At 48.3% G+C, this 22161-nt stretch overlaps 9 protein-coding genes across 9 annotated transcripts; 7 read left to right on the forward strand and 2 right to left on the reverse strand.

Moving 5' to 3' along the window:
* Window positions 1-4292: 4292 nt before the first annotated feature.
* ASPBRDRAFT_88295 (uncharacterized protein) lies at window positions 4293-4616 on the forward strand (the record flags this gene model as incomplete). Its single annotated transcript, XM_067629514.1, has 2 exons — window positions 4293-4432; window positions 4547-4616. Coding segments are annotated over 2 exons (210 nt in total), but the record flags the coding sequence as incomplete, so codon positions are not given.
* A 448-nt stretch (window positions 4617-5064) lies between these two features.
* Window positions 5065-5906, reverse strand: ASPBRDRAFT_53187 (uncharacterized protein; the record flags this gene model as incomplete). The annotated part of the gene is made up of 3 exons (XM_067627022.1): window positions 5065-5159; window positions 5238-5383; window positions 5533-5906. 3 exons carry the CDS (start codon window positions 5904-5906, stop codon window positions 5065-5067), a joined length of 615 nt encoding a protein of 204 aa, XP_067482505.1.
* A 1494-nt stretch (window positions 5907-7400) lies between these two features.
* On the forward strand, window positions 7401-9038 carry ASPBRDRAFT_193907 (uncharacterized protein; the record flags this gene model as incomplete). Its single annotated transcript, XM_067620688.1, has 2 exons — window positions 7401-8457; window positions 8548-9038. The coding sequence occupies 2 exons, from the start codon at window positions 7401-7403 to the stop codon at window positions 9036-9038; spliced, it is 1548 nt and encodes a 515-aa protein (XP_067482506.1).
* A 1308-nt stretch (window positions 9039-10346) lies between these two features.
* On the forward strand, window positions 10347-10830 carry ASPBRDRAFT_53189 (uncharacterized protein; the record flags this gene model as incomplete). The annotated part of the gene is made up of 3 exons (XM_067627024.1): window positions 10347-10438; window positions 10515-10657; window positions 10709-10830. The coding sequence occupies 3 exons, from the start codon at window positions 10347-10349 to the stop codon at window positions 10828-10830; spliced, it is 357 nt and encodes a 118-aa protein (XP_067482507.1).
* A 780-nt stretch (window positions 10831-11610) lies between these two features.
* ASPBRDRAFT_53190 (uncharacterized protein) lies at window positions 11611-14566 on the forward strand (the record flags this gene model as incomplete). Its single annotated transcript, XM_067627025.1, has 3 exons — window positions 11611-12504; window position 12910; window positions 13515-14566. The coding sequence occupies 3 exons, from the start codon at window positions 11611-11613 to the stop codon at window positions 14564-14566; spliced, it is 1947 nt and encodes a 648-aa protein (XP_067482508.1).
* A 531-nt stretch (window positions 14567-15097) lies between these two features.
* Window positions 15098-16296, forward strand: ASPBRDRAFT_40534 (uncharacterized protein). Its single transcript, XM_067624373.1, has 3 exons — window positions 15098-15529; window positions 15582-15644; window positions 15699-16296. The coding sequence occupies exons 1-3, from the start codon at window positions 15367-15369 to the stop codon at window positions 16034-16036; spliced, it is 564 nt and encodes a 187-aa protein (XP_067482509.1). The 5' UTR covers window positions 15098-15366; the 3' UTR covers window positions 16037-16296.
* Window positions 16297-16933: 637 nt separating this feature from the next.
* ASPBRDRAFT_28210 (uncharacterized protein) lies at window positions 16934-17986 on the reverse strand (the record flags this gene model as incomplete). The annotated part of the gene is made up of 1 exon (XM_067622487.1): window positions 16934-17986. One exon carries the CDS (start codon window positions 17984-17986, stop codon window positions 16934-16936), a length of 1053 nt encoding a protein of 350 aa, XP_067482510.1.
* Window positions 17987-18162: 176 nt separating this feature from the next.
* On the forward strand, window positions 18163-18556 carry ASPBRDRAFT_40536 (uncharacterized protein). Its single transcript, XM_067624374.1, has one exon. The coding sequence runs from the start codon at window positions 18252-18254 to the stop codon at window positions 18438-18440; it is 189 nt and encodes a 62-aa protein (XP_067482511.1). The 5' UTR covers window positions 18163-18251; the 3' UTR covers window positions 18441-18556.
* A 2152-nt stretch (window positions 18557-20708) lies between these two features.
* ASPBRDRAFT_481501 (uncharacterized protein) lies at window positions 20709-21645 on the forward strand. Its single transcript, XM_067626029.1, has 2 exons — window positions 20709-20972; window positions 21110-21645. The coding sequence occupies exons 1-2, from the start codon at window positions 20862-20864 to the stop codon at window positions 21431-21433; spliced, it is 435 nt and encodes a 144-aa protein (XP_067482512.1). The 5' UTR covers window positions 20709-20861; the 3' UTR covers window positions 21434-21645.
* Window positions 21646-22161: the final 516 nt, after the last annotated feature.

The raw sequence follows: 22161 nt of genomic DNA on the forward strand, positions 1-22161 counted from the left end.
GATCAGTCTTCTACGCCAGTACAGAGTTGGAATGCGGACATGTGTTCCATTTGAACGAGTCCACGACTTTTCTCAGTAGAAGATCTTCCTGGCTACTCCTTGCTACTTTGCGTCCTCCATCGTCATCACATTGTCTCTCCCGATAACGGTATTCGAGGAGCTAAATCCAGATATGTTCGCTGGATTGGCTAACTCGCGATCTTCTTCTACCTTTTCAAGGTCGCTATAAAACATGTGCTGCTGCTATCCCACTTGGCTTGTCGTTGGACTTCTTCCTCATCTGCCGACACTTCGACGAGTAGATGAAGCTAGACTCTTTCAAGAGCCTGAGGATCCGGATCATGATATCTGCAACTATCCAGCTGATATATATAACAAGCTGGAAGACCACTTTCAGAGTATCTTCCGTGCACGACCTTCTAAGGAGTGAAGAGAAGATGCACTTTATACTACCTAACTCTGGGTCTCAATTCAAGCTGCTCTTGCGCCGCCTCTTCTTGTGAGTGAGAAGGGGATCCCCTACTCGGCATTGCACAGTCTGCCCTGAAGTGAAGAGAAAGACACACACTCGTCCACACTCTATATTCCAGCAATAAAACCTACGCTGGATTTACAATAACTTCGTCAAGAAAGTACGCGAAAGGAAATAAACCTGGCTCGGTGATTGGCCTACCTTGGGATGGCGACCAAGACATCTAGAAATGTCGATCTTTCGCTCGAGGGGTTCTAAGAGTTTGTCGACATGCGAGCACCTCAATGGCTGGTTATGAAGGCCACGCTCGATTCCACGACGAGTCCATGGGTGGTGTTCGAAACGAATATACTTTAGAAAGTCACTTCCGGTTGTTGGTGCAATGCCATTCAACGAGCCAATTTATCGCTTTTTGTGTCTTTATAAAAGTCGATATCTGGTGCAAAGGGACGTTGAGGTGGTCCGAAGTATGAGACCTACTGCTCACATTCTATATTCTCGCGTTACTATCCGGTTGGAGCTCACAATCTTTCTCCAGACCAACAAATCTTTTACTTTGGTTTACGCAACGAAGACGATCGAATGTCCGAATCGTCCTTATTCAGATTCGACATCGCCCACACCACTCCAATGCTTTTCGCAACTATATATTGAGTTAGTCCAGCTCTTCTGCTTTGGGCTGGGCGGGACTCTTCATTGATGCTTTCCAAGGTTTTCTAAAGGCTTGAGTCTGAATATCAAATTGTCGTGATGGATAGAGAAACAAGGGCCCGATCCAAGGTGTTATAAAAAGAGAAGTTCCAGGAGATACTCCCAGCAAGGACTTTTTTACGATGATGAATGAGGCGGAGAAAAAAATGGAAAATCTTCATATAACGTTTCCCTGGATGTGACAACATTCGTCTCCTTGCATGTCATAACATCAGCGTCCTCTCTGTGCCACACCTTCCTCAAATATGTTCCACATCACTACGAAAATATTCCGGCCATCTTATAAAGACAGGGTTTGGCTGTGCTCTATCAAAATTCCGGTGAGCTGGAAAGCAAGCTCAGTGGAGCAACTCGCTGTACCACCGATCCCTGAGTGAGGCCCGTTGGGGCTGTGCTGCCAGTTACTACGAGGCTATTCTTTATGAATTGGGTGTCGTCCCAGTGAACTGATTGCAGGCAGGCCGTCAAAAACATGTCGAGAATTCTTAAAAATCATCGAACGGGCTTCGCCCATCGCGTTTGGAACACCCACCATTAGCGATTGCTTCACGACTGTGCAGCTCATACGATTCTGGGATGCAATTAACCATCCTTCTCATGGTCCACTTATATTCGGTACAGTCAAAAGCTGCTGTCCGGTTGTCTACTTCTGGGTATTGGCGTTGGATGGATCTAACTATTAGACGCGCGAGAGTAACCTCCAACACACATTGGAGTGTGCCAGCGTCGAGAGTACCACTCATCCATCGTCTTCACGTACTCTCGATTATAAGAAGGAGTATCAGAAGGCGAGGAAGAAATGAAACCCCTTGACTACTTGTCCTCTGGGTGCGTCGGTCGATAAGATGCAGTCAGTCACCTCAAGATGCTGATTCAGAAAAAAGGTTTATGTGGTCATTTCGGTGTTCACACTTGTCGATTTCATACAACGGCTTTTGCGCAGTACCTCAGCGGCGAAGAATAGTTCCGTTTGGGGCCTGTTGTTGGGAGGAGACTTCATCATGCCCGAAAAGGAGGAACCTTTGCCAGGCAGCGAGATGATGATCGTTCGCGCTCTCACCCTCCAGATATAAAAGGTGACAAACCCACAGATTATCGAGATGTCAGACCTGCATGCGGTGGCAGACGCAGCCGAGAATAGCCTACAACGCAGGCGTGCCTGCTCGCTCAGCGAATAACGACGTTCCAGCAAGGAACGAATCAGCTTGCACCGTTACGCAAACGGGTAGGCTCTGGAAACCAGATCGTGCAAACCTGAGGGCGCTCAAGGCTCCTGAACCCAACAACTCACATCAGGATGGCATTAGAAGGCAAAAGTCAAAGGGGAGTCGGCCGTGGAGGCTGAATTGTTATCAGACACTGTCTGCATTCTCGCGTATAGAACAGGTTTATCGCACGAGGAAATAGGAGAAGAGATAATATCGTCGATGTACTGTTGGCATCACAACTCCCAAGAAGACGAACAGGATCACTGGGAGAATGAATTGGCCTCTGATCCTATCTACGGGCCCAGGTCAGAAGACGCCCCCAGTAGCAAACCCAATGCTCAGCTGGTGCCGGCACCAACTACGTCGCGCCGGAATATACTTGGCGAGCTTGTGGCGGCACGGAGGACCAACAACAGAAGGGACCAGAGGCGATCGATGTGCCTGGAGCTTTAACGGAACCCCAGTCTCTGAGTATCCTGTCAAAAAGCTCATCTAGCTAACATGCGGCAATTATATCGCTCAGAAAGTTGCATTCAACAACACTGGCTGTGCTCTCCAACCAGAAAAAGAACGAAACAAGATGAACGCAACATCCTGCTCATAGCGCACCGAACCTCTCTGTCTGAGAGACAAATATATCAATTTCAAGGACTGCAGTTCAGATTTTTCATCTTCATCGGACATCTCATCCTCGTCAAGTTCTGCAACGATTCCGCGAAAAGAAAGGATCCGTCGCAGTGCCGTGCTAATATACTCTTGGGCTCAAGGACATTTACCCCTACCTACACACTCCTAAGACCCCTTATACTGGCGGACAGCCCACCTTCTCAGCTGAGTGAAAGAAGCGAAAGCCGAACCGGACTCTTCGGAAAGTCTCAAAGCCAGCAGCGTCCCCGTGGTCATGTCAACAGCCGACCCAAAAAGAGGGTTCCCCAGCAGAGACGGGAATTTGTTAGGTTCCATACAATGAGTCATTGCTCCTAAAAGCGCCTGCGTGGGCCTCTATCAATACCAGATTCGATATACTTCTGCAGAAACATCCTGGTTGCCTTGTACGACGGCTCTGCATCGCTCAAGTCATTCGCATCATGTTTGGCTCCACAGTTTAGGAGTTCGAAGGGGAATATCAGCTGCTCTCACTTTGATTTCTCGATGTCTGCATGACATTATGACTCCTCTTTCTCAGTCTGCGTGTATACAGATGCGATTCATCCGCCAAAAGCTGTCTCACAGACATACAGTATGCTAGGCGATAGAGCTGGCTTGGGTCAGATACAAATCCTACAAGCATCAATCCGATAAAGAAGAATTACAAGCCGCGAGGCCATTGAGCGAGCTCCATGGGATGATCCTCCATATTTTCCCACGGAATTTGGAATAATAGGGATACTTTCTCATCCCTTGGTCTCAGAACCTCATCAACACCTCTAAACCGCATGATGTACCATGGGGTGCAACGGCATGGACACATCGTTACTTCCCATAATGCATGGGTCCAGGGAATCAATCCAGGTACTTATGAGAAGCTGGATCCTTGGCCCCACGGCTTCGTTGATCGTTGAAATGACACCACATTCTAATGATTGCCTGTTGTCATAAGGACAGCCTGATTCGGAGATCGAAGTGCTAAGGCCTTTGAACGAGCTACACAGAATAATTAGGAAGATGTATCATAATGTCCAGTATCACCAGCAAACTATTGCCTCGCTTGAAGTATAGGCTTCGACAATTGATCCGAGCACATATAAAACGCTGGTTCCTTGGTCCCAGGACCTCATCGAAGCATACGAGAAATACAAGCAAACCTCTGAATGAGTTGCACCGCATCATCCGGGCAAAGTACCAGGACGTACAGTATCACCAGAAAACTATTGCCTCGCTTGCTGTATGGGCTCCCAACAGTTGATTCGAGCACATTTGAAAAGCTCGTTCCAGGGCCTCAAGACCTCATTGAAGCATATGATAGGTACAAAGCCTATGTGTCGTTTATAAGACCGAAGGTTAGCTTCCTGAAATACACAAAAGCCAAAATTCTAGATAGGTTGACATGCATCCACAGATCACGGCTAAAACGTCTACGATATCTTCATGTCCAATTGGTCATGCCAGCACATAAGGCGTTCCTCGGGTATGTCCGCTATGCGAATCATGAGAGGCTTGGGGAGACCTGCGAAACAAGGATGAAGAGCCTCAAACTCTGCTTAGAATGGGGTAAAGTGGCACTAGTGTACGCAGAATGCTGCATTCAAGATCAAGTGCAAAGAGAAGTGATGGTAGCCATATATGGTACGGAATGTCTGGAAGGCTATGGAAGGGCTTATTTGCTGCTTAGGAGTTATATGTCTAAGCTATCAAGAACATAATCGGATGAACGTGAATTTGTACCTATATGTGCGGTGTGGCTTGGGTGTTTTACTAAGGATCGTAACCAGGTCGTAACATTGTCCGCAAGCCTACGATGCTTAGCGAGCGGAACGGGGCAAGCGAAGGAGAGAGCGATTGACGTGAAATTTCTGAATAGAATCAAAGCTTGAAAAGAAGAATGACTGTGCTGAAGATGAGTAGTGTCTGTTGCTATCCATCCAATGATGACACTTGGAGAACTCGAAACCAAAAACAAGAACAACAAGGGCAGAGCATAACGTCCACATGTACAAAACGCTCAACCTTTGATCAAGGATTTGTCGCTTTATTTTCCTCTTCTTCTTCGTCCTCGTAGGGAATCCCCTTTTCACAAGGTGGCTCTTGGGCCACATTTGCCCAGTATCCTACTCAAATCGTTTGATTAGCCACTGGAACAAATGTCTTCCGCAATCCCTCTGATGTAACTCCATCTCAATACTTACTTCGATAGTTGATTCCTGCCTCTCTCACGGCGTCCCGAGCACTGTTCAGGTTATGATTGGCCTGGTCGATGTGGCCATCGATACTTCTTTTATCACGAAACGCATTCTTGTAGGTGACTAGCACGTGAAGCCGTGCCTCAGTTGCACTGGTTGAAGAAAAATTTTGGTTGGTTAGCCATACCCATCCTCAAATCAGAAGGCGAAGACGGTTCATTGGAGTCGAAATCAGTAGATATGGTGAATATAAAGGGTGAGATAGGAGAGAGGGAAGGAAATGGCAGACTGTTAACCGTACCTGAGGGCGACTTGGCCCCATTCCAGGGCGAGTTGTAAACGTTTGAACCGGCAGTCGCTGGTGCCTGCAAGTTCTTCTTTATCGCTGGTGTCTTTGAATTCCTTGTACCCCATCTTCTTCGTATTTATTAGATTAACAAAGAACTTATACTCATCATAAGCGTTGATGAGAGTCTGAGGCCAGGGCTTGAGCTGCACGTAAGTGTTCGGATCAATTGTCCGAACCCATTCCTCTAGGGATAAGATCGTCACTTGGTGGCCTTGTATCTCATGATACATCCCTCTTATAATTCTGTGTAGCTCGTTAAGAGGCCGGAGGACTTCGTCCTCGGCGTTGGAGGCAGCTTTCGCTGTAAGAGAGGGATCTGAGTGCATGATGGATAGGCGATGTTAATTTGGCAGATATAGGTGAAATATCGCCCACGAGGAAGGAGGAATAGAAGACAATAATCTGCAGAAACGTGGAAACAATTTGCAGGATCAATAACCAGACTACAGCTGTTAGGTACGAGCAAGTGGGATGAGTTCAATGAAGAAGGTAAGTGACATTACTGCTAATGTGCTATAGTAACATTGGAGCGGTCTACAGAGCTGGTAGATGTGAAACGGTATATGAATACAAAAGCAAGTGAAGAAGACCTCCGCATACAAGTGAATCAAGGGAACGTACCTTTGTTTCCTATTACAAAGGCGTGATCATATTCACAAAAAGTTCAGCAGGGTCGACCACGACCCTGACTCTGAAGATCCTCACCCAAAGCCAGGAACACGTAGGCCTAAGGGCCATCGGGGTAGGCGCCGAAGACGCTGGGTAGATGGACTTCATACGCCCCGTTTGAGTCAGCCGGGAAGGACATGTATATCAAACGAAATAAGTCTATTGGAAGTAAGGACATGGATAAAGAACAGATAGGATATACCTGAGGTTAAATAAATAGTCAGTTACAACACTCGTGTATATTTTTATATGGTTGTATGATTTCGCTTTGCTTTCTATATTTAGTCAGTTAGCTGCAGTGACAACTTTTCCTACGCTGCGGCGCGCGTTGTTTATGGCTTCAGGTATTCACTGCAAATTGAGGCGTTCAAGATCATATTCTTGCTTCAAACGGTGAAGCACCTGTATAGCTAGCATCTACACAGCGGGCTCAATCAGGTATAACAATATGAATTGTAATTAAGTTGAATTGAATAGGATACCGGTGGTTCCAGACCATTGGGTTGGATTTATGAGGGCTGCCGTTCAGAAGCCAACGCTTTACGTTGATTCCACACTCGAAATCCTTGGTAAATGTTATATCGGTTTAGTTCATAGCGCTGAGGGAAATGACTGTTAGTCCAGGAAGCGCCATTAGCTGGCGGTTGAAAGGGTGAACCAAGCATGCCCACCGATAATTCCTACTCTCAACTTTGTGGGAATCCTCATGGCCACAACTTGAATTGGACTTGGAGAAAGATTTGTAGCACGATAGAACGGTTATTCACCTATAAGAGCTGGTATCTTCTAATCTAATGAATACTCAAGGTAGAGAAAGGGTTAAAGGGTTACGACTACCTTCTGATTTTCTTCCTTACTAGCTCTATAGCCCCTTCAGAAGAGCTAGCTCAATTCCCAGATTTCTTAGCGTCTCATTGTGAATGGCCGGAAGGGCCTTTGTAGCTGGTGTTACCGAAACAGGAACTCGAGACAACACACAGTCATCGGTGGCGCTTATGTCATCGAACTCAGCACCTTAAGAGCAGGCTGTCTGTCAATGACTCTAGCTTCCCTTCACTCTCAGATTTCTACCTCAAAAAGACTTGAGCGTCTAAGACACGCCTTTGATTTTTATTTTCACCCCTCTTTAGCCTTTGCTGACTGTTTCCACCATGACTTCTGTACTGGATTCAGCTGTTATCGACGAAATCATTCCCGAAAGCCCAGCCATCGACCAAGTCAACCACGACAGCTCAAAGACGGATGGCACGAATCTTTCAGACTCGTCTGAAAGACTACTCACAGATGACTCGAAGCTCTCGGACTCTTCTGAGAGCATACTGACGGATGACTCGAATTGTTCGGACTTACCCGAAAGCCCAACTACGGATGGGTCAAGCTTCTCAGACCCACCTGAAAGCCTACCGACAGATGAGCCCTGCCATTCGCACTCGCATATACAACTTGAGACCCTCCCGGCAGAGCTAAGAGTGCAAATCCTTAATTTACTGGACTTTGAAGGGCTTGAAGCGCTGATTAGAGCATCTCCCGTCTATCATGAACAGTATCTTCTCGATCGCAAACGCCTTCTCCTCGCACGCTTGAAAGTCACTCTAGGCAGCATGTTCATCGATGCCTGTGCTGTCCACGAGACCAGCTCACTGAGCTTCATACAGGCGCGCAGCATGGACACCATTCCGAAATATCTTCAGTCTTTCGAGAAAAAGCGCTCCTCGCCCTGTCACGCAACTGAACCGGAAGTTCTCACATTAGATGACACCGTCAACATGGTGGCCTTTTACCGCTTCGTCTTGAAGCCCTTCGCACGGCATTATTCCGAGTGGGCACTGAGCAATTTGGCCAACGAGCCTGAGGTAATACAGACTAAGATCAATGAGCCTCTGAGTAGTACTGAAGAACACAGAATAATTCGCGCCCTGTACCACTTCCAGTTATTCTCCAACTTATTGGGTAAAGGCCCACATAAGCACTTGGATAAACTTGATTTGTTTATCCCATGGCTTAGGTTCGATGGTTATGAAGTTCTGATGATGCTAGAGGGTCTGTATGAGCCCTGGGAGCTGGAGGAGATAAACTGCGTCAACGTCTTCCTACAAACCAAAGGTCTAGAAGTCCTAGAGTCAGTCACCTGGGATTTCCATGAGACCAATCCGAAATTCGATGACCAGGATCGACCGCCCACTCCGCGGGGAGCGTTCGATATCAAGAGTCAGTAAGCCCCGGGAAGTGTGATTTTGCCGCTCCGTGATTTTGTGGCTCGATATTAAATGTTAGCTAACCGCCGGCAATCCATGATAGGCTACGAAGAGGCATATCTCATTGGGCTTATTACACAAGGCCTCGATCATCTCCAGCAGGTTTTCTTCAAGACTCAGGACCACTCGCATCTAGTCGACATAATGGAGAAGAGCTTGAAACTTCACACCTCGGTATTTTTAGAAGCAGATGGCCTCGGCGCACTCAGCTATTTGGCACAGCACGAGCGCCGCCATGCTGCATCCTCTGAGCGAGACAAGAGAGAGAAGCGGAGAGATCCATTGCCTTTCCGGGGTGATTTTGTCAACAATCTGGACGGAGAGTACCCGCCACTGGCATGGACTCTTTTGTGGAAAGGGACATACAGCAATATGTTCGGAGAGTACATGGGCGATGAGATCCCCAAGTGGGGCTACGTTATGTGGGATGCGGCACGGATCGAGCACACCGGTGCAAAGGAAGTATTGGCCAGGCAATGGAACAGCATGTGGGATGAGAACGAAGATGCGAGAGACCAGCGAGAATTTTTCTGAGCTGATCTGAGGCTGTTTTTCTTCTTTTATAGAGTACTTCACTCATGACTTTCCAGGTTAAATAGGGGATCAGGAATAGAGCAGAATCTGCGGCGTGTCAGCAGAAAGTAGATACTGGACTATACTACTAGTAAGCGCACGGTTATGATTCCGCTCCGTGTGTTGATGTACTCTTTCTATACTTCGGGGTCAACCAACCATTTAACTACCTAGCTTATTGTTTTACCATAATACATACTAGCGTCTGTGTGAGCTACTTGGCTAGGACAACTAATTAAAAAGACAGGATCTAAATGCCGACCGACAGTATGTGGGTAATTAGCGGCCATGAGCAAGGGGATCTTTGATGAGGTGACGCAACAGATGGATGTTAGCTTCTAGAATAGCACTTAGCAATAAGAAGTGTATACTCCAAAGTTTGCCTAATACGTTAAATACCGCCACATATGGACAGTCAGGCTGTTCTACTCGCATCGGTGCAACTGCCGCCTTGTTGTGACGGATTGTCGATCAGCGGGCGGGAACAATACCCACGGGAGGCACGAGACCCGTCATTCATCGTCGGTTACTCCATACTTCAGATACCTTCACCTCTGCTGTGGAATAACAATCTTGAATTCTTCTACCATCTGAATACTTCTAGACATCTCTTTACTAAGGTCTCTTGAATGACTGCTAGCATTAATTATTCGAACAATGACGGAACGGTGAATCATTCGCCAGTCGCCTGACCTGCCGCGGCGCATACCGCGGTGACATAAGCACCACCCAAGATGCGGGGTAACCCCTGTAGACGCCAGGAGCAAACCAGCTGCGAGCTCCCTTTATAATTCAGTGCGAGGTACCTCCTCTGTCCACATTCTTCTCCTCATTCATCCATCTAATGCTAGCTGCGCCGGATCGCAACTACCTACCAGAACACCCTATACCCATCCACAACCTTCATAGTCCGGATCCTATCTAAGAGATCACTACCCCGCGATCAAGCCATATCTCCCCTCACCGCCAGATCACATGAATTACATCGCCAAACGGTCGACTGGGAGGTCGAAACTGTGTGCGGGGGCAGCTTTGGGCCGACACTCCAGACGCTATTCTTATGTCCCTTGGTCATGTCCGTGGACTCTACGACATATGAAATATGAGATCCGCGATAATCATCAGACGATTGCCTTGCTCCGGCAATGGTTCGACACGATAGACCCGATCACCTATCGCAAACAAAATCCTTGGTCGGGGGAACTCACCGATGCTTATGAGCATTATAAGTACCTCGACAAGATCTTTATTCAGAGAAAGGCGATCTATATGAACGAGCCGCTGTTGACCATGGATGCGACGCCTGATCAGCATGTCAAGTCGATACAGTTGGCTATCGAATGGGGGGAAGCTGCTCTAAGGTATACCTCTGTTTAGATTGCTACAGTTGCACTGGATCTTACTTGCGATCATGCTAATGCGTCCAATTCAATGCAGCTCGGCCAAAGCGAGAATCCATGTCCTCGCGAACTATCGAAATGCCTATGACGTAACAGTCATCAACTCACACATAGAAGAGGCCGAACGGCATTTATTCAGTGCCATGAGTGCACTGCGCGAAGCAAGAACGAACTTTGAAGGTATTTCTCCCTGACCTAAGGTTTGGAACGCATGGCTAACTGGTGGTATAGTAGCAAAGACCGACTACAAGTTCCCTTTACCTCCTGTTCTATGCCAACCTGATTTATACCCACACTATTCGACATCATTCATTGACCTATGCTTGGGCGTTCATGTTGATCCCACAGTATAGCCATACTGCTCTCTCTTTTTTCTTTTTCTCCTACATCTCCTCCCCACGACTGATATTCTCTTAGCCGGTACTGCTTTTCCTTTGTTCACGGCATAGATTCCATACACATCTGAGATGTGATGCGTGCAAGTCACGTTGATGCTATTGTTGCCGTTCACTTACGTTGTCATGATTTGCATTATCGGAGCGGGCTCTTGAATCTTTAGCGCTTGTTGTTCCTGTCCTAGGTCATTCTCGTTGAATCTTTGGCCCTCCGTGTCCCTGTCTTAGGTCATTAAATGCCATACCCTTCAATCACTTTTGAGCTCGGTGTTTAGCTCCACACTTGTGACCATGTGTTCATGGCATGGCTTTTCCTATTTTTGAAGTGGTTAGTCTCCAGACAAAGAAAATAGAAAGGTCTCAGTGACAATATTTGTCGGTCGGGTTCTGAACACACCGGTCGCATACATTCTCCCTCCCAAAAAGCCACGAACTATGCGAATTACCTCGTCAACATAGCATCAATCATCAATGGGTCCAACAAAGCTATCATATCGACTAAAGTTCACATTCTACTTACCAATTCTCATGGCGGACTCTATCCGAGTGCAGTCTTGCGACCGGGTAAAAGTCACATGCAAGGGGCCGTGGCGCAGCCCCCATTGATTAAGGTAAGGTAGCCCGTCAGTCAGCCTTGACAACCTACCTCCGCCTACTTATCATCCAGATCGCCTCGTCACACTATCCAAGAATGGATCAACACCACCACACATGCAACAACAACCCAATCTACAAAACATGTTGAAGAATCCCACCCCATACCACCCCCATCAAAGAGAAGAAGAAGCAGCAGCAGCAGGAAAAACATTCCCTCTCTTCACCCTCCTCCCCACCGAACTCCGACACCACATCTGGCAATATGCCCTCCCACCACCCACACACCCTCCCTCCGCCTTACTCCCCCACAGGAAAAACTGCTGGGTCGCCCAACCCATTCCCAACACCGGGATAATAGGCCGAACCAACCACCCCCATGCCAACTACGAGATAATATTCGATATGAGTCTTCTGGACCATGTGCAGATCTATACTCCTTTGTTGCATGTGAATAGCGAAGCTCGAGCTATTGCGCGGAAATGGGGGCAGAGGGTATCGATTCCACCTAGGGATCGCATTACAGGAAATCAGAGTGAGGATGTTAGTAGTAGGAAGGAAATATGTCCCTTCTCCCGCCCCTTCGACATAAACCGCGACTATCTCTACCTCATCCCCGACAACATCGTCGACTTGATCCTCGGGGCAAGCGACCGTCTCGAGCAGCCCGATATGAATGGGAAAGCGACGCGGGTGGTATTTTCGTTGCCAACGGTGGTTCTAAGTGAGGAAGTTATCTGGTTGAAGGATAAGGAGCTCATGGAAGAGATTCTGGACTTGTGTTCGATCTTGGGAATGGTTTATATTGTGGTGGGGGAGCAGCCGAAGTGGAAAAGGGGGGGAGTGCAGAGGTGGTGGGGAGTTGAGTGGGTGGCTAAGAGGGCGTTTGTTTGGCAGTGGATGGAGAATCGGTTTGTGGAGATGGGAAGGGGGAGCAGGTTTGAGAGTGAGGAGGTGTATCGGAGGATGGTGGATTGGTGTGGGTGCATGGGGAGGGTGTTGAAGAGGGATCATAAGACGAGGTTTGAGGTGAGGGTTGTGAGGGCTGTTAGACAGTAGATGTGTGTATGTGTTTATTATCTTGTATGTTTATGCCTTATATGACTAGTTGCTCTCGTCTCTGCTAGTTTTCACTGCTGTACTAGACCCTGCATCCATAGAAATATGTATAATGCTGAATACTCGGGTCGGGCCGTCTTCCGAGCCAGGGATGCGATTGATGGAAGAATAATATTCATGTACCTTGAGTACAAAGTACAGCAATATCTATAAAGCTGCATCATCAGAGACAAAGCATAAACCAATACATGGGAATAATTCTCTAAGCAGCTGACATCCTATTCAGTGAGATATATAATTATCTCAGCATGTAATCGCCCCTTAGAGAACAACCATCAACACCTCAGTCAAGCAAGCAACAGGTTTACTTGGATTACAATGTAGAGTATAAGCATGGACACCGATCAATCTAGACCAGTCCATTCCATGATGTCATACATCACATATCAGCTTTATGACATATCATTGATCAATAGTTACCTCGAATAATATCCGAAAAACTCCCCGATCAGCCCCACATATCTAGTTACCGCCCGTGACTATCTAGTTATCCTCCCGATATAAACTCCTAAATCCGTTCCAGTTCCCGACAGCCTCATCTAGCGCCATGACAGAATACGCGAAGGAGCCAATCCCGTACATCTGAATCCCATGCATATCTTGGCCGATCCTTGGGGCAGTCAATTAGTAAGACTGTTCCCGGAGCTTAGCTTAATCCCCACCTGCTAATTGAGGAGATCGGACGTACGCGGTGATAATACTATTAACTACGGAGTAATCACCATCTGCTAGTTATCCATGTAGCTTATATCTTATATAAATATCTACCCCATCTCTCCCTTTTACACTCTCCCCAAAATACACTACTACCCATAATCACCAAAACCAATCACCAAAACCAATCACCAAAACCAATCACCAAAACCAATCACCAAAACCAATCACCAAAACCAATCACCAAAACCAATCACCAAAACCAATTACCAAAGCTACAATGTCCCACATCCTCATCACCGGCGGCACCGGCTTCCTCGCCAACACGCTCATCGACATCCTCCTCTCGCGGGGCCACACCATAACCACAACCGTCCGCAGCGTCGAAAAAGCCACCCTGCTACGCTCCCAACGCCCACATATCCCCTCCACCCAATTCTTCATCAAAATCGTCCCGGACATATCCCAACTCTCCGCCTTCGACTCCGCCGTCATCAACAACTCTCCCCCACTAACGGGGGTAATCCACACCGCCAGCCCATTCCACTACAGCATCGACAATATCAAGACGGACATGCTCGATCCTGCTGTTAATGGCACCATCGGTATCCTCAGCTCAGTACAGAAATACGCACCTACGGTGAAAAAGGTGGTAATTACGTCGTCTTTCGCGGCGATGTGGAACCCGAATAAACCCGCTGGGTCTAAATACTCAGAGAGTGACTGGAATAGAGTTACCTGGGAAGAAGCGATCAATCCTGCAAACGCAACAGGACAAGCAGGGTATCGAACGAGTAAAGCACTAGCGGAGCGAGAAGCCTGGGCGTTCATGGAGAGGGAGAAGCCGGGGTTTGGATTGACGGTGATGAATCCGTCGTTGATTTTTGGTCCTGTGGTGAAGGGGTCCTTGGGGAGTTTGAAGGAGGTGAATACCTCGAATCAGAGGATTAGGGATTTCGTGGCGGGGAGGTTTCGGGAGAGATGTCCTCCTACGGGGAGTGCGTTTTGGGTTGATGTGCGGGATGCGGCGATGGCGCATGCGGTGGCATTGGAAAAGGGGGAAGAGACGAATGGGAAGAGGTATTTTTTGACGGCGGGGGGGTTTTGTAATAGGGAGATTGTGGAGGTGATTCGGGAGGAGTTTCCTGAGGTTAAAGGGGGTTTGCCGGAGGGGGAGGAGGCGTTGAGGGATGGCAGTTATCCTGAGGGGGGGCCGAAGTATGGCTTTGATAATGGCGCTTCGGTGAGGGATCTGGGGTTGCAGTATCGCTCGTTGAGGGAGAGTGTGAGGGATACGGTGATAAGTTTGAGGGGGGTTCCTGAGTAGGTTGGAGCTTATAGAAGATATAGATGTGATGCTTGATGAATAGATTTCTTATTATACTATTGTGTTAATTGTATCCTGTGGATTGCTTGGAGAGGATAAGACTTAGATGGCATATTCGCATAAGGCGGAACTTGATCATGTTGAGCTGCATCAGATCTCACGTTCAAGATAATCTCGTTGCATGGATTATATAAGAATTTGTAAGTGAGCCTAATTGTTAGATTCTCCACTTTCTGGCTCATCGCAGGATTGAAGAGCTCTGTAGTGGGGTGAAGTTCTTGGTCCTTGTTTCGTGCCTCAACATCCACAATAGTACATTTCCGCCCACTCCAGCCGATCTTAGCTCACATAATTACCGATTGGACAGCCACAGAGTAGATATATCTCAACTACTTATATGTCAGACAATTGACCGCATGACATCTTCGGGCCATGAAATGGCACCAAGCGTACTCTGTATATAAATGAGTCCATTGCCCGAGTGGCTCTTCAGACTAGCCCGGGAGCTCCAGCGCTAGTCCCCACTATCCCGTATGCAGTTGGTCTGCATACGTATGCTTATAGTCTATACGAGACTAGATGCAGCAGAACAGCAGTTTCGAGTCAGTCATTGGATAATTCTTGGACCCCAAATCCCTGAGGAACTTAAGCTTAGGCAATCATGTTGCGCGGTGGGGCCGATGCAGTCCTGAAGATAGGTCCATGGCTGAAGACTGGCGGTATAAAAGCCGGTTGTTCTCTCGTCAGGGTTGCACCTAGCTTCCTCATTGATTTATTCTGTATCAAAATCATCACTCACCATGAAGTCGTCTATCCTCTCCGCCTTGGCCCTGGCCGCTGGTGCTCTTGCCGCCCCGTCTGCCAAGATCGACTCCAGCCTGGAGAAGCGCAACCCCAGTGGCTCTTTCAGTCTGTACGCCTGGGGTGTCGCCGCTTCAGGACTTAAGTTCTTCTATTCCGATGGTATATAGACTTCTTGGCGCCATCTCCAGAATCCAGCTGACATTAGCATCAGGTCTCGCCTACGCCGGCGACTCATCTCTCTGGCCCTATGGATCCGTCACCACCGACGTCACCTGTCAGCATTCCTTTCAAGCCATATACACAGAGCACACACTAACCATAGCTGTAGTCGTCATCACCGACACCGAACTCATCACCACCGCCACCACCGACGGCGTTACCCTCGACTCCGACACCCTGTTATATATCCGTCCCACGGCCGACGAGATCCTCCCCGTGGGCTTCACCGGCAACGGAATCGATACGCCTTCGGATGCCGCCACTGATGGCTTTCTCTTCTATGGGTCTTATCTCATGTGGGAGTCATCGTCCGGCGAGTTGAGTGATGTGTTCCGTCTCAAGGCGACCAATGTCTCCGATGTGTATCAGGTGTATTGGGATACGTCGAGCTTGGATGAGAGTGGGTATTATTATCCGACTGTTAAGGATACGGCGCCTTCTAGTTAGGTTGTAGTTGAGTAGCTGGGAGTGGTGGGTTGGTGAGTGTTGTTGTGGGGTTTTGAGGGAGGGTGAGTGCGATAAATAGATGATGGCAAGGGTCCTGTTTGGAAGATACCGTTAGTTGATGTAGATTTGAAGAGAATAATGGAAGCCAGGACAAAGAAGGTTTTATTGTGGCTGAAAAAAAAAACAACTCAACCTGCTTTATCGATAGCGGAACTGTCTTGTCGGTAGTAGTCCCTTGAAATGTTTGTTGCAAACAGGAACTATGATTTAGTCACCTGCAGTAAGACCAGGCACTGTTCGGGTCCATAGCATTTATAAAAAGGGTATATGCGTAAAGACATGTCGGTCGGGGGATGAGATGCGTTCGCTAAAGTCTTCCTCTTGTTTTAGTACTGACGGTGGACCGACAAGCGACGAAAGCTGGCTCAGCGAATAGCTAAGACGACACGTGCTCCTCCAAAGGACCTCTCTACTTACTCCCCAACACAAACGGTCAGACCTTAATTCAGCATTGATCGGGAGAAAGGAGACGTTTGCTGGTTGTTTTGGTTAAGGCTTTCGTGATAGGATATTAGGAGCGAGAATTGCTAATGTGATGAACAAGGAAGGTCGACTATCAAAGAGAAACCTCAGTTTAGTTTCTGTGGAAGAGTACATACATTCGCAGACCCATGGGTGGCAAAGAAGAGAACATAAATCATATATCACAGTCTTGAGCAATTTTGTTCCGCTAATTATATTATCGTCCATACATATGTGCACATGACAAATAGATCTTCAGAATAGAATGGCAAAGGGTATTTCGAACAGTAAATGGATGCGATATGAGCAAGAAGAGGAGTTGCATGAGCAACGGATATCAGACACAGCACGTCTTCACAACAGCATCCCCGAGGCCTAAGCCCACTTTCCGAGAAGAGCCATGATACCAGCACCCCAGAGCATGGTAATAACCATAAATGCCAGACGCTTGTTGTCTTGGGAGCGATGAGGGTCGAAGAGGAAGTCTCTAGCCAAAAGCTCGACCAGACCAGTGTAGATTAGGATACCGGCAGAGATCGCGTCCAGAACACCGGACACCACGTTGGCGGTGTACGAGCCAGAGTTGTATGTAGTTCTGACACCGAGACCAATAGCGATCGAGATGGGTGTAGTCAATCCGTACAAGCTGCATAGGATCCACGGCAGCCAGCTGCCCTTGCGGAAAGGAATGGCGGACATACGAGAGCCAATACCCAGACCTTCGAAGGACTGGTGGAAGACAAGGACGGGATAGAGCGTCGCGAATTCGTCGCCAGTGACTCCCAGGTTCAGACCAATGATGACGGAGTGGAAGATGACACCAAACTCGAGGATCAGGAATGCGGCAATCTGCTGCTTGAAGGACCTGTCAATCAGGGTGTCACTGGTGGACAACTCCTCCACATCAGCCTCGCCCTTCCTACTGTTCCCGGGCGACGCCTTGTCCACGGTCGAGTTGTCCACTGCACTGGTCATGATTGGCTCAGGGTCCTCTCTGCAGACGCCATACTTTATTTCGACATAACGCTCGGCACCGAAGTCAAGGAGGAAGATGCACATGAGCGAGGTCAGGACAATCGCAGGACACCAGGAGTAATCGGCCCAGTTACCGGTCATTCCAACGCATGATTGCGGGCCGATTTCGGAGTATGCGGGGTCCAGAAGATGGATGAAAGCCGTTGCAATGATAACACCGGCACCGAAGTAACGAGCGAAGAGGTAGACATATAGTGGAACATGCAGCCTGGGGACACGCTTGGCGACAACGGGGAAGAAGGTCACTGCAGTTGAGACGGCAAAGATAACGAAAATAGCCGAAATGCGGGCACCCAGCTGGCCATTGTAGTCATTTTCCGATTTGTTGAGATAGCAGATAATCTCTGTAGGGTCGGCCGTATCAAGGTCAACATCATTAGGATTGAACGACATTTTGGAGAAATTGAGGATAAATGTCACTCAGATCAAAAAGGATAAGAGAAAGCAAATTGCACGGCTCTGATCATTTCCTCTGTTTGGCACCTCGTGGCGTCACGGTCTTATATAATGGAGGTGCGTGGCAGAGATTTCAGGTGAGGACCTTGTGAGGACCTTGAGAGCGTGGACAGGCCCAGTCTCCGACACTAACAAGGTAGCCTGCCTCTGACTCGTTGATTCATCTAACTTATCGGGTTATTCCTTTTGCGAGTGTCAGCCAATGCCTGTGTCAATTCCATTCGTAAAATCCCACGTTCTGCAGCATCTTCATGCAGGACAGTCGCTCCAAGAGCAGAAGTATCTCCCGTCAGGTTACGGGAGAGAACAAAGTATGGCCATCAGCAAATTACCACCATCACACCACCATTTGATCCCAAGCTGCGAACAACATCATGAGTGGGATTTGTAACAATTAGGACCTTGGTGGAAAGTTGGCGGACGAAGAACGTTGGTAATGATGGTGAGGGTGATGGTGATGGGCTGTCAGACAGACGCCGTGGATACGAGTGGGGAGGAAGCGAGAAGATGGTCGGCGGATGAGATTAAGCCCAGCCCACCTCCACCGGGTCTGGCCTGCATTTAGCATGAATTTGGCCTCCACTAAGGTACATTAGTATTTAGTTAGCACCGGATTCCTTGTCGCGCATGCCACCGGTTGGCCCGATCCATTGTCCGCCCCCTGCTCGTGGTTAGTTGGTGTGCCCCTGCTGCCCAAACCCAGATTCAGCCGTGATATTCATCGGATGTTCCCCGACTGGTGCTGTGAGTTATTTGCTCACTTCTCGGCGACCAAGCAGGTACTCACACCAGTCCACCATCTCAGTCCAATCGAATGCCTTCTATCCATCGTTGTCTTAGATGAATCATAAACGCGCTCATGAACATTTGGTCATTCCCTTCTTCATGGGGTACCACTCTGCGCGCTTAATCCAAACCCAGAAACGCCACAGCTGATCGAACTGATCAGGAAACAAATCCGAAGTTGGCGCTGCTTTATCCAAGCGAAACATTGGCCGGTGGATGTCTGTCTCCTACATACCCTCCTCCTAGTTCTATTCGCTCCTCGTGAATTAGACCTCGCTAATATACCCCATCTCATACGCTAATGTCGAAGTTTGCCTTCTTGGTTAGCCCGATACTCGTTGGTACACCAGCCCGGTAAGATGCGATGAACTGGTCGTAATACTCTACTTCCCACCATTGCCCGCTATTAGACTCACAGGTAGCAGGATCAACGACATGAATAAATACAGAAGCAACACATTCAGATGCTATCAAAGGCACACCGTCATAAAGAATGTATGTAGAGTTTGAAGTCCATGAATCTGTCAACATACCCCTTGCATCCTGGCCCCATATACGCACTGCGATGATGCAGTCATAATCTAGCTTAGCCGAGCGCTCCGCCGGCAGATGCATGCTGCAAAGGTCCACATATATTAGACCCTATTCCAGTTCTCTAAAGCCCAAAGTACAGTAATACTGCCAATTGAGTCACGCTGTATGCTTCCTAACAGGGAAAGCAAGCTTTACGGAACTCGCCGCCAACATGTGGATGGTGTCTCTCACAGCAAGCGAGCTAGAAGCTCACAGTCCCCTACGGCTATTCCCGTGATTACCTTGAACCCTTTGCTGGTGGAGGTCGAGATAGTGAACGTGACTGGCATCAACCCTGTGGAGTCCCGTCCAACGTTTCACTACATGCATTCAACACGTGCGTCTGCGTCGGGTCTGCAGGTGCTTTATGTCGTTCCGTTTAAAAGAACTTTATCTACGAATAGTCTAGATCTTGCGGAGCAACTGTATCTCCTCCATAAAGCCATTTCTATTGGACTTGGCACACCTGAAGCTAGAATGTAGGTGACATGATAGAATAGACAACTAAATCATAACCCAAATCATCAGAAAATTCAGATCACTCCCACTTGCGCGCCCAAATATTGATATCAACCATCCTAATCTTCCTTATAATGTTGTCTTCAAGCCCGAGATACAGCCTGAAATCGGAGGTATCGGTAGAGATGGCCGTGGTGCGGTTGTGGTATCATAGCCGAGGAGTGAGTATCGACAGCATTTAATGCTAATCACCATCAAGTCAGTACATTCTGGACTTACAAAGCTAGGTGGCTCAAATACGGATTACTCACGCTGCAAGAGGCGCAGGAGCAGCTGGAGCAGTTTCCAGAGCAGCAGTTGCAGGAGCAGGGAGACATTTTGGAAGAGATTGGTATGAAACCGGTAAAAGATGTACTAAAGAGGTTTGAGATTTGAAGGCTTTGCTTGCTTGAGGACTTGAGAATTTGAGTTGTGGTTGATGAGAAAAGATCGAGCAACCAGAGACACGACGGCCTATTTATGTCCTTCCAGAGCCACCAGTTTAATCCGTCGTGCCATTTCTCTGCGCTATCCGCGCGTCATGACCATCCCACGCTGCACCAAACATGACGGTGCAGCCCCTCATCTGGCTCGAGTCGGCTGTGGGGTGAGGCAGCTGAACGGCGAGTTACATAACAGCCAGCAATAACTCTTGTAGCATGGCTAAACCTTGGTTAGTGAGGTAGCGTTGCCTGACCTCGTTTCCCCACCATAGGCCAGGCCAGGAAACACGCTAAATGTCAGCAGCCGTCGCCTGGAGTGGGTTCTAATCACGGGTTGGTGTATGATGATCAACCTCCTTCATCCCCGTCATCTTGGAGACTTGGACACATCTGCCAGGTGAGAGACGATCAGCATTCATGACCGAAAGGAAGGAAAAGATCGAGAGAAATCTTTGTGTGGGTGTTGAAAGTGAGGATACTTATAAAATGGAGTGAATGAGCACCTTGAGAGCATGAGCACCTTGGTGGCACTCACGTGTCCTCCCGGTCACTCAAGGTCCTCACTCTGCTCTGCCTCCCTTTCCTACGCTCGCAGACGGCCTGAAACGCTCCGAAGCGCCCCGGTGTGTCTGGTCTCTTAGTGAGCAACATTTTCTCGCCGTCTCTGACTAGTGCAGGTAAGAGTTTTCGTCCTCCTTGAGATTGGCGAGATCCAACTCCTAATCCGGATAGCAGGGTACTCACACAGTCGACGCTACAGGTTTCGATTTGTACTGCTTACCCACCATGGGGCACCTTGCGCACGTATCACAATCCAGCTCGACGCCAACTTCGCAGTCACCAGAATAGCAGGCCAGGCTTCCGTGGTGAACTTGCCCCCACCGGCATAATGAGGCCTATCCAGCTTATGAGGACGGAGAGCACGGTGCGCTTTCGTTTCTTTTTCTCCTCTAGGCACAAAGGGCATGTCACTGGTGAATGCTCCCGGTCTTCTCCTATCCACCAATCGGTGGCACCGAAAATCCTGGATACAAACAGCAATACCTTCATTGTAGTAAGGATAATCGAGTCATACGGTTCGTGACACTCCACACGACCCGCGGAGTATCATTAATACTGCCTACTGGATGGTTTCTACCTGGCTCTGTCTCAGATGGTGCGCCCAAGCTATGCCAATTAGAAGGGTATGCGCTATTTCCAGACCAGACTGCGGCCAGCCTCCCATATCATGCTTCGAGGACGTATTCGGAAGGGAATCATCTGGAGGCAGTGTACCCACTGTGGCTTCGTCTTGCCTCTGCTCAGATGACCAAATAAGCAAGGCAAATGGGTTGCATCCTGTTCTCGCATTAGTCAAGGCCTGGAAACGAGCATATCGCCCCTGAGGTTATCGTGTACGGACTCACATCCTGTGCACAAGTTAATCATCCATACCCGAGTCGAGAAAGTTCTTGTCTAGAAAGAAAGCGTGATACGAGCTTCTGGTCCCTCTACTCTTGCCAAAGTCATGGGTTGCCTTCATCTTGGACACGGGACAGAGGCCGCCGATGATCCTTGTCTCTTAAATCAAACTAGTGTTCCTGACGCAGAAAGTCACAGTAAGTGGCTATGTGTCCGGCAAGGGCGCTTCCCTGAAAAATCTTTCTGCACTGCCTCCGTTTCGAGACCCCCGTACCTACCAGGGCTCGAAGCACCCAGTTATGTGATCAATTCCAGCCTCAGACAATCTACTTTCGCCTTCGGACCTCCTAGCGGTGCCAGGACTATAGCCCAGGAGAGTAGAGACTTTTGATGCTCGAACTTAGAGTGTTT

The sequence above is a fragment of the Aspergillus brasiliensis genome (genome assembly GCF_001889945.1).
Source record: "Aspergillus brasiliensis CBS 101740 unplaced genomic scaffold ASPBRscaffold_3, whole genome shotgun sequence".
NCBI classification, from domain to species: domain Eukaryota; kingdom Fungi; phylum Ascomycota; class Eurotiomycetes; order Eurotiales; family Aspergillaceae; genus Aspergillus; species Aspergillus brasiliensis.